Raw genomic sequence first — 14,106 nt, 5'->3', positions numbered from 1 at the left:
GAAAGCATTGAGCGTTTAATTTGAGAATTGAAGAATATCTTATTGTCTTAATGTACTGCAGGATTAATTGCATGTGGGAGAGTAAGAAAAAAGGAATGGAAACTGTGAACGTCGCAACACTTGAGGGAAAAATTAGTACAGTGATTCTGAAACTTTTTATGCCAAATGCCACTTCCACGGAAGCTCAGCTTCTTTGGGAGTCAATGGAGCAGTAGGCGGGCACGGACGCTGGGCTTCTGCACAATGATTGGAGTGCGGAGACAGTTTTTGATTGAAAGCGTTGCAGAAACATAGTCCTGTGTGGATTTGTGAGGGAAGTCTGTAGACAAATAGCTGGTCGTTATAGACCATGTACTATAACACTGTAAATAAAAAACTATTATAGCGTTTCAGTTTTACATAATTATAGCGTTTCCTTGTTCGAGTTATTCATTTGCAGAATTTATGTATAAATAACTGGGCCTGAAATTAGCTTTCCCTGGCATATACGGTAGAATATTATTTATTATTTTCCTCCAAGTCCCACCAGAGGAAGCTCACTTAACACTGGTGGTACATCTAATCTAATCGAACCATGTGGTTTAGATTAAACCTATAGGTTTTTTATGAACAGTTTGAGAACAAACAGTTCAGTGGCTCTTTTCACCTTGTCAGGAGAAAATAAATGTGATGGTTAACAAGTATTTGAAGAAAAAAAGATGGGAAAACAATCTTATTTTATTTCTACACTTAAATTTACTTTCATTGTCAATGAAAACAGACACAGACTGTAGCAAGTGAATGCTGCATACTGTCATTCTGAGTGCAAGTGTGATGGCATGAATATAGTACGCAAGTAATTTCTTTCACAAAACACGATAATATCAAAAGTGTTTTACACAAAAATGGATGGCTGGGCAAGACAAAAGCTATTCCCTGATTCAGACTAATGCTGCTAGTTATACCTACGATCACAGCCATCTTGGTCAAGAGTGGATTACTGAGGCCCCAGAGCCCAACGGCTCATAGGGCCCTGAAGCCCAAGCCTCTGTGCTACTATCCTGATATCTTTGCTACTGTGATATTTATCCCAATATTTTGATGGGGCCCTGAAGCCACTTCATTATGGGATGTCCTCATAGGGCCCCCTTAGGATTTGTTATCCACCCCTGATGTCTTGATGGGGACCTAAGTCAACTAGCGAAGGTTATGTGATATGTCTAACAGGACAAGGGCCCCTCAATCTTATCATTATTATTTTTTATCATTTACACAACCTTTGTATCATTGTTGATTTGTGCGTGAGTGCAGGAATGGCGTGTGTGAGGGGGGCCCTTTTACAGTCTGTGCCCAGGGGCCCCTCTGGCTCATAATCCGTCCCAGATGTTGGTGATAGAAATAGGCCCAGATTTGTGTCCAAATCCTAATCTGTTGTTGACATTAGCCTAGTTTCATATACAACATGAAAGTCGAATGTTGCAAGGTTTAGACGTGTTGTGCTGTACATGTGTTAAAGCTACAGTGCGTAACACTGGCAGCACAGTGGTGGGCGGGGACATTAAGTGTTTATTATCCCGTCAAACTGCTGAATGACCAGGTTTTTGGAAAAAAATGTTCACTTCTGAAACTGTCCGTCATACTCCAACCTGTTTGCAGTCATCCAGCTTTACTAGTGCAATGTCCCTGTTGCCTCCATCTGTTGTGTCATGAAACAAATCACTTCCTGTGTACAGTGTGAGAATGTCGCCGGTTGACATGACATCTAAATGTCGTTATGCTGAGAAATACAAAAAAAGAGAGTCGTGTGGAGCTGCAATATGTGACCTTGTGTGACAATGGTTTGGTTCTAGGAGGCATTTGTTTATATTGAAAAGTTGTGCACTACATCTTTGAGCAACGAGTGTTTATTTCTAACTTTAAAAAAGTGAAATTCAAAAATTGTGTGGTCTATTCTATGAAGATGGAAAACAAAAAACAAATGTGTTTTAAGTTGTATAAAACAAGATAAAAATGCTTTTTAAAGGAACAAAAATGCAGACTCAAACACTGTTGCATGCAATTGCTCAGCATTCATAACAGAAAGAAAGAGATTTCAGATTCCTCTTATCAGGAAAGATAGAATTAGTGCATATTTTAGTGTCAAGATCATTTTAGAACACGACTCTGCATATCGTGTCTGCAGCCGTTGAAGTACAATCTGATTAATCCAATCTTGTGTGCTCGTGGCGGGGACAGCAGGGCCTGAGGCAGCTCACACGACCAGAGGCAAATGTTTTTGAGCCGACCTACATGACCTCATTTATGGGGAACATCTGTGAAATTCAAGCATCACAGCAATTGCACTGTTGGGCTAGATGTGTACAAAAGTCCCTGTAGACAAATAGCTGTAAAAACAAAACCAAAAAAAAGGCAGAAAGTGTCCACAGCCCACTGAGTGAGGCTCAAACACTCGCATGTCCGTGTGCTGATCACTGGTGGGACTCAGTGCCTTGTTCCACAGCCATAGACAGTATATAAAAAGTGGGCATAGTCTTCCGGTTGTGAAATTAACTCCCATTTGAAGCGTCAAAGATTTGCGACTTCACAGACATCACCTGTAACCTGTCAATCATATGTTGTCCACTCATGTGTGCCACGTTTTATCGTCTATTGTCCTCTAAATGGGAACATAATCTACAAAAAGGACATAACGTTCTATCAAAGAAGAGCTGAAACTAGTGATAAATCAAGTAAGAAGTAGAAGCTCATTTTCCCATAGACTTCCCTTCAAATTGAGTTGCCCCCTTGTGGCTAACTGATATTTACACCCTACCTCCTACAGGCTTTACTTTCCCAACCAGGAAGGCTACGTCCATTTCTTACACATGGTCTATGGTCAGAGGTTTACAGGCCAGGGCGAGGTGGTGGACGCACAGGGGGCGGAGCTCGTCCAGGAGGAGGTGCTTGTGGAGGAGGAGGAGGCGGCGGCAGGGAGCTAGTTGGGGAGGCAGGGGGCGTAGGTGAAGGCGAGACCGCCGATGGGGCAGGTATGTAGAGATTGGTTGGTGGAAGAGCCCGAGTGGGAGGCGGCGTGTAGGGGGGAGGAGTGATCGGAGGAGACGGGGTGCTGTCGATGGGAGGAGGCGTCGGCGGCAGCGTGGTGAAGGAGAAGGACGGAGATGACGATGATGAGCGGCTGGGGGTCGGCGGGAGGTTGCTCTGTGGCGGCGGTGGATTCATGCTGGGGGGGTTGTAGATGGGAGAAGAATGGTGGTCGTAGTGTGGGTAGCGAGGAGGCAGAGAGTTAATGCGGGTGAAGTTGATGCATCTTCCCTGAAATTCAGAATCACACCAGATTTTAAAGGAACATTTAGTGGTTATAAAAGGCAGAATGCATGAACAGCAATTCACTCTCACTTAATCAGTTACATTTTTACGGCAGTGGTCAAATTAACACATTTAGCGGGTTTTAGTAGCTTTGGCTCCGATCATCATTAGTGGGAACACAACACATCTGTGAACACCATAGTTTCTTCTTCATTAGCTTCATTTTTGGCAGCGATGCAAATTCAGGTGTCATTTCTGGCACACGCTTACATGTGCATTAATTTCCTGGCTACTATCATAGCCGTAAGCCATGAATGTTTTTAACAAACTGTACTTTTTAATTCCCTTATTTTTTGTGAGTTCACCTACATTCAAAAATCCCAGTCAAGCCTGCTAATTTTAGTATGAAATTTTAGTAACATCTAATGTTGAGATTACAGATTGCAGCAAACAAAGGAGTCCTCCACTCCCCGCTCTCTCTCCTAAACTAAATCTTGAAACTATGGTGGCCTTCATGGATCACAAAGGATGTTGTCGTCAACAAGCCAATCGAGTTACATGTTGGATGATGAGGTTCCCTTTGATACCTTTACATGGGCAGAGCTGGGCTTAGCAGACACTTTTATCCAAAGCGACTTACAATAAGTGCATTTAAACATTTGGGTACAAATAATAGCTAGAAGTAAGTAAGAGCTTCAAGTAAGCCAAACTATGAAGTGCTAGTCATAAGTGCGATGTATACGTTTTTTTGTTTTTTTTTTATATATACAAACATACTTATGTTAACAATGAATAACCCTCCAAAATGATTACACTGTAGACATGATACCATCATGCAGCCATTCCCACACTTGCAAGCACACGAGAAACCCAACTCTATTCTCGTCTGAATGACAATAGAGCAAATCTAGAATCCTGAACTATGAAGTCTTCTGATGGATTCATGATCCAATTTTCCATTTGCGTCATCACGACTCTATGCGATACATATAATTTGCTTTAAATTGCGGTGTTTGTTTTTCATAATGTACTTTGATAGATGGATTCGCGTAAAACCACTTTGACAAAACACCTTCTCTCACGGCTCTGACAGCTGCGTTTGTCAAACATATGCCAGTTCTGTCTTACAGACGTGACGGATTCATGACTAAAGCAGATGTTTCAGTGACAGCCTTGTTTTTTTTAATGACTGTACTCTAGCTGTCAACAAATCTCATCCTACATTTGTCTGTATTTCTCAGTCACAGCTTTATGAGCAGTCGTGTGTGTGTGTATATGCTGCTTTCGGTCAAACAAGTTAACCTGCCATCACTCTCTCTCTAAGTGAGGTCATACATTAGATCGTATTCCAGAAACGAGCTCCACCCGTGGACGACTGCACTGAGGGGAGGAGGAGAGAGTCGAGCTGGGCTGATAAGGAAAGACAGCTCTGCTCTCATGAGGCACCGGGGCAAAATGACCTCATGCATGTTAAACCTGCAGTCGGTCACTTCATTTTTATTATTCTTCCTCTATTTGATCAGAACATTACTTATATGCTTCGTCCTTCCTCTGTCAGGCAATACTATCAGACCTGACTGAGGGAGCGTTTGTGTGTATACATCAGCAGAACACGGGTGGGTGACAAGAAGTCTTTTTGCTGTTGTCTCGGTTTACTTTGTATTTTTAGAGCACTTTTCATACACAAAGGCAGATTCAAGGTGTCTGTACAAGAATATTTAAAGAAAAACAAATTGGTGAAAAAGAGTGTAAAAGTTTAAGATGATTAAAAGTGCTAAAAGATTGATTAAATCTTAAAAGAATATCTTAAGTCTTTGTATAGATGAGTTTTGATTTAAAATAAAATGAATAATAATCTAAAAATCTTAAAGCTATACATTAAAAATATAGTTAAACATGGTTTACAAACAGGTGAATAGTTAAAAGCAAGAGAATCTTTGGATTTAAATACTAATGGAGCAGCCGACTGGTTCCAGTGCTGTGCTGCAAAAGTGGCTAAAAGCTTCTTTACTTGTTCCCTTTGTTTGTTTTTTTTACCTTAGTCTTAAAATGAATCACTTTCTGAGTGCAGTGCCAGAATGTCACCGGGCGACATGACATCTAAACAGTCGTGTGGAGCTGATAGGGTAGGTTTAATCAGCTACAGTTTATTAAATATTTGAGAATAAGAATGGAAACAGAAATGTAACCTGTATATTGTTTTCATTCCTTCAGAGTTATTGATCTCAGACTCCAGTACTGTATCATAGTTACATGAGTCAACACATGCATTATCACTCTCTGCAGCTAATGAAGTTAAAGAGGGGATGAGGTTCTCCTAACTAGACCGAGACCGGGACATTGTGGATTAGCCAGCAATCTGAAAATTATGGGAAAACACCCAGATGGTCTGTGCCAGTGTGGACATCCAGAGACAATTTGACACACATTTATTTTCATGGGGTCGATTCAAACGGGAACATCAGCAGTTGTTTATTGAACTGGCTGACCTCAGACTTTTATGTTTTTCCGTAAAATCAACAATGAGAAGAATCTTCACCTACCACAAAGAAACACAAGGATCGTTTGTGTTTTGTTTCATTTCTGTGTGAATAGGACCTTGATGGACGGTGTGACAGGAAAGTGTTTTTAAAAGCTGCTGACTGACTATCGTGTCCTGTGTTCGCTCATGATCAGTAATGACTAAACAACGTCGTTAGTGGCCCAGAAAATAAATGAGAAGTTACAGGAACCTGACGCTGAGCCAGTGGGATCAACGTGGCCTCTACCCTCCCACTGCTTCACTCATTTAGAGGAAGTAAATAAAAGCAAAGGCTTTGACAAGAGACTCTTAATTACAACCAGAAACAGGCCTGTTTACTGGAAATGATCAAGGTCACTCAACCCAAGACTTTTTTTTTTTCCGGTGGCACTAATGAAGAGCTTTACAGTGAGGTCGTCTAATTCACACGTCTAATTACAGAGTGATTCATTCCCTATACTGTACTTACTACACTGGAAAAAAAAGAAGCCTTTATGTTATTGTAATAAAACATGATTACAGGGACAGTGCATCTGTTGTCCCTGGGCAGGTATAAAACAATATTAGAGAGTTCAGTGATGATGCATAACATCTATTATTTAGCATGAATTCAGACAATAAAATGAATCAATAAATTATTCTGCAGGACTTAGATAAACCAGCAAGTTAATTTGAACACATTTTGTCCTTATTTTAGCCAGAATTTGAATTTTAAATGAAGTGAAAGTTCTTGATTTGCTTGAATTGTGAACGCTGACTGACCACGCTAATAGGCTTCATTTTAGTTTGCTCTCACTGACTGATGGTTCATTCGAGCAATTCAAAAACATTCAAAAGCCTGTGTCATGTTTATTTCACCTCCCTGAATGTGTGAGTCTTCAGAAAGTCTTTGTTTGCCTCTTCCATGGTGCTTTTATTTTTCATCCTCCTGTGAACCTCATCCCTCTTTCAGCCCCCAGATGTGTTATTTTTTTTTAAAGAAACTTTCTTTCTATCTCTTCCCGTCAGCCCCTTTATTGTCTTCTGCACAGTGGACTCCAGAATTCCTTTTTTTTTTTAAGGAGCCATCCTTGCACTGGATCACAAAATTTTTTTTCTCCCACTGGTTCCAGAGTCTCGGCATTATTTTCACAGTCATTGAACTGTGTTAGCAGGATCTCAGCGTCTCTGCAGAGTGTTTTCGTCTCTCTTTCTCTCACTCTCTAGTTCTGTAGGAAATCTTGTGTGTGTGTGTGTGTTGCATTAAGGTCTCATTATTTGGTTGTTTCTGTGGAAACCAACCAAGGCACCATCAAAAACAACTACATGTGGACTGGGTCCATGTCTATGACATTTAAATGTGTCTGTTGATGACATATTCCAGGGCCGGCCCAAGCCTTTATGCGGCCCTAAGCTGCCCCCCTCCCACCACCTCGGAGTAGCTGGTGCTTGACTATTATTGATACAAATGTAACACTATAAATTGTACTGATTCCAATTGTTATTTACAGTGTCACTTTTGTTTTGTTTTTCTAACCATAGAGTGCAGTAAAATCACACAGAAAAAATCACAAAAAAGTATTAATTTGCACTTTCATATTTAAAGTGAAGCACCAAGTGTGGTGGTACTGAACTTAAATTACATCATTGTTTTCTTAAAGTAGCGTATTCTGTCTATATGGAAACGCAAGGCCGGCGTTTTCAGTTTTCCCCACTCTGGGAGGCATTCTCCGTGTGGACAGGAAAAAAAAAAAAAAAGCCTGTTTCCGTGTGGACGGGCCCTAAGGGGGCCCCAAGCAGCCATGCCTTAGGCTGACTGTGGACATGTACTAATAATAATAGTAATAATAATAAGAAGAAAAACAAAAATAACATAAGCATGAGAGCTTTTGAAGTTATGTGTCTGTTGTTAAAAATAAAAAAAAATTCAATTGAAGTGGCATTATTCTGGAAAATCAGAAGGAAATTGCATTTATTTAACCTCTATCTAATAGAATCCAAAGATGATGAACACTTGCATGAAACTCTGTTTCGTGCTGTGTTTAAATCGTTTGTAAATCCAGCAAATTTCCCATCACCACTCATTCTGGCTGCTCACACGCTGCCCCCCACCCCACCCCCACACCACAAGCTGCTCTTTGAAGAATTATATTTACCCTTTCATAATGGTTTCACCAGACGTCTTTACATTGCACAGAGCTGAGGCCAGACACTCGCAGTCCCACGAGTCTCTCTCACACTTCACACTTCATTGTTCACATCTGGTCCATTTTTGTGACATTGACAGATACAAACAAATCTGCATGTTTTTTTTGCCAAATGACAGGACCTTATGAATCAAAATAGAGGCTCATATTATGTTTAATATTGTTCTATGTTAACTGGAACACAGCCTCTCTTTATTTCTTGATATTATCATCCTTCTATATTTTTGTTAGTTTATAATAGGGCTGCAACAGTTCGATTAATTGATTATTAATAGATGACTAAATGAATCGTCAGCTATTTTGAGCTTTTTTTAAGTTCTCTGATTTTTTAGCTTAAATGTGAATATTTTCTGGTTTCATTGCTCCATATCACAAAGAAATCATTAAAACTGAATTATTTTGGTTTGTGTACAAAACATGACATTCAAGAACATTATCATTTCCACATTTGAGAAACACTGATCTGACATTTTATGGACCAAACAAGTACTTGATTAATTGAAAAAATAATCAATTTGATTTATCAAGTGTTATAAGATACCTAAACTACAACTCAGTTTGTTTACAGTACGTTTGGTGTGTTTTGTGAAGGATAAGAGTGGATCAATCTGTACTCCCAGATATTTGAAAGAGTTCACTAAGACCTGGCATAGTCCCAAAACTCATGCTACAAGTATTTCTTTTTATATAATTGTAATTTATTGAATGACAGCCACTTCTGAAGAGAGCCAAACTCACTCAATTTTGGATTTGTGAACACTGGATTTATACATTACTGCATCATCAGCATATACTGTAAATGAATGTAGGCAAGTCGTTGATAAGTACTATAGAGAAAAGAATTGGACCTAAACAGGAGCCTTGTGGTACTCCTTTCTCAACAATCAGGTAGTCTGACTGGTTTCTGTTGTAGAGATATGAGTTAAAACCACAGTTGTGCATTTTGTAACATACCAATATGGTCAACTATATCAAAGGCCTTTCTTTGATCGGGAAATATTGCAAATCTGAAACCAGATTAGCATCTAGACAAGATATTTATTTTGGCGCAGTATTGTGATAATTGGTTGACAATTAATAATTTTGCTACAGAGTTAATAATAGAGATTGGTCAATAGTTGTATACATCTTGAGGGTCTAAAAAAGGAGGGTTTCCTTACCTTGTCACCTGGGTGAGGCCTCATTACAGACACACGGTCGTAGCCTTTCTTTAAAAGAACCCACAGTGCATCCAGTTTGCTCTATGGAATCAGATAAGAAGTCCAAACATTACAGTTGCAGTGAGAACAGCTGTTCACGTCTACTGACAAAAAAATGTGATCAGGTCCACTGATAATACCAGCTGTGTTTAAAATGACACCCTATTATCCCACTCCACTCACTACAGTCATTTCACAGAATCATCTCGACTCCTTGTGAACCTACTCTTCATACTTTTAAACACAGCTAATAGTTTGAGAATCAGGGCAGAGAATGCAGCTGTTTTTCCTCACAAAACAAAAGTGCTGGCTGTGCAGCTCTGCTCCCCAGAGGTCAGTCCAACAGGAGTCTGGTTTCTATTATCAAACCCCCGCTGAATGGGAATGTTTCAGAATGACTCCTTAAACCCTCATGCTGGCCTCGGAGGATGGGACTGTGAGCCAGTAGTCACCCAAGCATGATCACCTGAACACACCTTATACTTATACTTTTACTACGACATTTTAAAAATGCCATTACTTACATACACTCTGGCAGATTAACACGGAGAGATTTGTAACAGATGTGCTTTGCACAGTAGGCTTTCACATGCAAACAGCTGAAAAAAGAAAAAACAACTTTTGTTACAGCTGTTAAAGGGAAGGTAAGAAATGTATTACATTAAGTTATAAAATAACCGTGACATCTCATCAGAGATCCCTAGAAAAAACATTTAAATTGAAATACTGGCTTCAATGATAACAAAGCATCAGTCTGTATTTTCACAACATAAGTAATTTATTTGCCTGCTACAACAACTCTTTTATGTTTTGGTTTATCGGAATCAGAATTCTTTATTAATCCATGCAGGGGAATTGGGCGTGTTACATTTGCTCTTTCAGAATTAAAATCTTGGTTGTCTTGGTTTTTTGGTCTGTTTTGGTCTGTTTCACGGTGGGGTTGTTCCAAAACACAGTGAGCTACAGCTATTGTGGAACAGAACCAAACCTAAAAAGCCTAAAAGGGGTAATCCTTCTCAAAAACTTCTCAACCAGAAGAAAAGAAAAACAAGGGTTTGCAGTGGAAATTATGGTTTTACGATTGAAAGTGGAGGGGAAGTCGAAATGGGTCCCAGAGTGGGAGAATCTCAAATCCCTTGTATTTTTCATGTAGACAACCAATACGCTACTTTGGGAACAAGATGATGTCATAAGTTATGACATCATCTTGTTCCCAAAGTAGCGTATTGACAAACTCAAGCGCAAGAGTGAGAGAGGCCGGATTATGAACATCCGTCCTCTCTCTCTCTTGCGCTTGAGTTTGCTATCGCTTATCTTTGTCGTTGTCGTCTTCCTCTTGTTTGGTCTGTTCACTTTGTAATAACTTTTCTTATTTGTCCTGACTTTATTCATTCTGTCTCTGTTTCTGTGATTGTAATGTTTACTTATTCAAGTAAATTTGGCGCACTTGCCGTATTATATGCATGCTCAACGTCATCTTCTCCAGTTACAGTGCCACATACAGGCCTGTACTACAGTGTTTTATATCATTTTGGGTGGTTTTGCGTCAATGAAGACATTTCCTGAAACAGCGCCAAGTTTAAGGAAACAACAAAGAAAAAGATTTTTTACGTTTTGTTCCGTTTCCGCATGGATAGGGCCTTAACCAGAGTTAGCTCTCTCTCTCCTACACATTGTTGGTGGATATTTAACATATATAAAGTTTTTACAGGCTGTCACTGTCACCACATCGTCTCCTCCCATCATGTGATAATTCTCCGCTGCTGCTATAAAACAAACACACTTTCACTTTAAATCTCCGCCTGTTGCCGACACAAAACCAATTAACCAGGAAAATGTACGTGCATGAACACAGTGTGTTTCAGAAACTCTCAAATGTTTTGAATTTGGAAGTACAAGAGAACTTGGTTGCTCTTGCACATAATTTACATATATCCTTTCCATAAATGCTTTTGTAAATGAAATGTAAGCTGAGCTATATTTACAAACATCTTGAACCAATGTTTTCACAAATCCTATTTCATTTGTTTTCATGTCAAACACATGAAACTCATAATCCATAATATGTTTGCCATTTTTAGCTGTCACATGAAAGAGCCTGTGCAGACCAGTCCAGACACTTTGTGGTACCTTAATTGGTGAGTACCACTTGCGTGGCCCGTGGGGTTTTTGCATGCCGTTGTTAAGAACTCGTGTGGGGGGCAGCTCATACTCCTGCTCAGGCATTTTCACTCTGGCATTTTTGGCCTTTTCCAGCTTTGCTCCTTCCTCTGTGGAGCCTTTCTCCCCCCAGCGTACCTAGTGTTGAAGAATATGGAGGGGGATTATATGGGTGCCACATAATAATTAACTGGATTAGCAAATGTGGAAAAAGTTTCATGTCAATTATGGATGCACATTTCTTACTGGCACAACATCAGTATTAAAATGTATAATCGGATATTGGCGAACACGCCAATGACTAATGACTAAAACAGCAGACTGAATAAGTTGCTACCTCCGTAACTTTTATACTTACGCCATTTATTTATGTCCTTTGTGCACTAAAGAAAACATCTACATCTGCTGTAACATGGGTTTATGTTAATTTCCCTACACAAGATATAAATGGTGCTTTTACATTACACAGTTCTAGCACTACTTGGCTGTACTCCGGTGAGCTCGGTCATCATAGCACGACTGCACGAAACAGCCATAATGTTGTTTTATACGCAAACACAAACTAATGAAACAACAGACTCTTCTGTTAAATATTGAGATTTTAGATATTTCTATGCTAAATGTTGGAGATTAACGCATGTTTTCAGGATTTTTAAGTCTTTTTAACTGATCTACACTTTGGCATTGTTCAGTTTAATTCTTGTGTCAGACGTCACGGTCATGACTCTTCCAGTGACGACACTCTCTGACCAATCAGTAGCCAGCAGTCTGTTGACGTCACATTTTAGTATCGGCTCAGCTCACTTGGAACCTTGTAAGCATCAGGTACCAGGTTCCAGGTACTATCACTAATGGAAAAGCAAAAATAAAACAGTAGATCCGAGCCATGTTCAAACTGTATAATGTAAAAGTGCCATTAATTACCTCTGCAGTTGGGCACAGGGAGAAATGTATATATCGGTATTGGCACTCCTGATGTTTCAGCTTATAGGATCTTGGTAAAAAAAAGTCCAAAACTGTGCATCCATGTGTCAATAAATATGAACCTGAGGAGATGATTCAATTTGTTTTTTCTGTAGGTTCTTCAACAGGCTTTTCTTGTATGTTACTTTTAAGACTTACTATTACGAATGAACATCACAGATCTCACCTCCATCCTTTTGATTCCCCCAACTCCTCTTCCTCCATAGTAGGAGGCGTCTACAGTCGGCCATTTCTTTTTTGGGGTTTCAAAGTCCTCATCATCCTGTGATCGAGTGACAAGAGACAGGTTATAGTGTGACATGTCGTACTTTTCTCATTAATTCAGACAATGAGATATCTGCCACCCCATCTCTGATCCCAGTCTTAATGTCTCTCCCCTCAGAGCTAGTTATGAAGCCCACTATAATAAATATGATGATAAATATATGATGTTTCTGCTCTGTAATATACCTAGGAGAATAAATAATCCGCTAGGATGCCAAACAAACAAAACCAAAAAGGAGTCTGCAAAATGTCTGACAGGCTACAGTTGCCATGGAGGTCTGTTTGTGAAAAAAATCCACCAGTTAAAACCAATTTTGTTTTTAATTAGTGCAGATAAATGCAGCATGACATTGCATGCTAGCTGTTGTTACTGCAGGATGTGCCTGGGCAGTCAAATTCTATTTTAACAGCTTGAATTCACGTCAACTAACTAATAGTCATTTAAATACAGCTTCACTAGAATCATTTTGAAAAACATGATTACATGATGACAACACAGTCCAGTTAAAAACAGAAGGTGGGGGGGAACACAACAAAAGACTGGTGTTTCATTGTTATTCTAAGAGGGCGTTAACTCACATCACATGATGAATCACACGATAAGTGAAATCGGTTTTATGTTTATGTTTATGTTTCATGCCAGAGAATGACGGAATGATGCTGCGTCAAAGCTTCACACAGCTATATTACTTTCACAATATCGCAATAGATACCATACTGTGGACTAGTTACTGTGGTTTTTATGGTATCACAACTTGAGCATTTGCAGCTGTCTAAATATTAAAGAACTGATTCTGATTCAAAGCTTTTGTTGAGTCATAAAAACAAAGGAAGTGGTGACGTTGCAGCTCTTACCGAACTCTCGTCCTCGACTGGCGGTGGGGGTTCATGGATGATCTGCAAAAACACACACACATGATACAAAAGAAAAGTCACATGTTTAAGTGCATGTTTAAGAGTAATGTGTTTTCTGTGTGCAAACACATAGTTACTTAGCAACACATGGCTGGGGAATATTTTTCTCCCCAGCAAGAGCAGTGAACTGACCTAGAAATCTGCTGTCCAGATTTCTTGGCCTGAGGTTGTTGATTAAGAGAAAAGAGGAGTAACAGTCTCATAAATACTGCTCATGATGTCTGTGTAGATTTTATAGTATTTATACTCGTTTTTCATATTTGTTTGTTCTTTTAAACTTCATCAATCTTCAACTTCCAGAATATTGTTTTTACATGTGCATTTTAGTACGTGTTTCACTATCCCTTGTGAAAAATGTCCCTGGTATCTATATTTCAGCATTCAACATTAAATGCACTTGACAATTTAAGTAATTCTGATTCTTATTTGTAATTTTCCACCGTGCTTTTCCAAAGCCTGGAACACAACTCAGTAATTCCCCACAGTAACCTAGCATCACATTTCCTAAACAAACTTCACTGCACAGACCTGAATTTGCAACCAAATGCACATAAACAGAAAAAAAGGGTCATGGGAGGGACGGCCATGTTGT

At 39.5% G+C, this 14,106-nt stretch overlaps 1 protein-coding gene across 2 annotated transcripts in view; it reads right to left on the bottom strand.

Moving 5' to 3' along the window:
• Positions 1-699: 699 nt before the first annotated feature.
• The window catches only part of antxr1a (ANTXR cell adhesion molecule 1a), a 31,578-nt gene continuing 18,171 nt past the window's right edge, over positions 700-14,106 (bottom strand). The window contains exons 14-19 of one of the 2 annotated variants that reach the window (XR_009241094.1): positions 13,455-13,496; positions 12,502-12,597; positions 11,322-11,489; positions 9,716-9,790; positions 9,153-9,233; positions 3,248-3,291 (exon numbers count right to left, since the gene is read on the bottom strand). Coding sequence is in view for 1 of the 2 variants with exons in the window: in XM_058635530.1 (XP_058491513.1) it covers positions 2,863-3,291; positions 9,153-9,233; positions 11,322-11,489; positions 12,502-12,597; positions 13,455-13,496 (816 nt within the window). In the remaining variant the exon portion in view is untranslated. Of the gene's footprint in view, positions 3,292-9,152; positions 9,234-9,715; positions 9,791-11,321; positions 11,490-12,501; positions 12,598-13,454; positions 13,497-14,106 lie in introns of both variants that reach the window. The other variant, XM_058635530.1, reaches the window with a different exon arrangement.

The sequence above is a fragment of the Solea solea genome, chromosome 8 (genome assembly GCF_958295425.1).
Source record: "Solea solea chromosome 8, fSolSol10.1, whole genome shotgun sequence".
Lineage (NCBI taxonomy): Eukaryota > Metazoa > Chordata > Actinopteri > Pleuronectiformes > Soleidae > Solea > Solea solea.
This window is presented reverse-complemented; position numbering and strand designations above follow the sequence as displayed.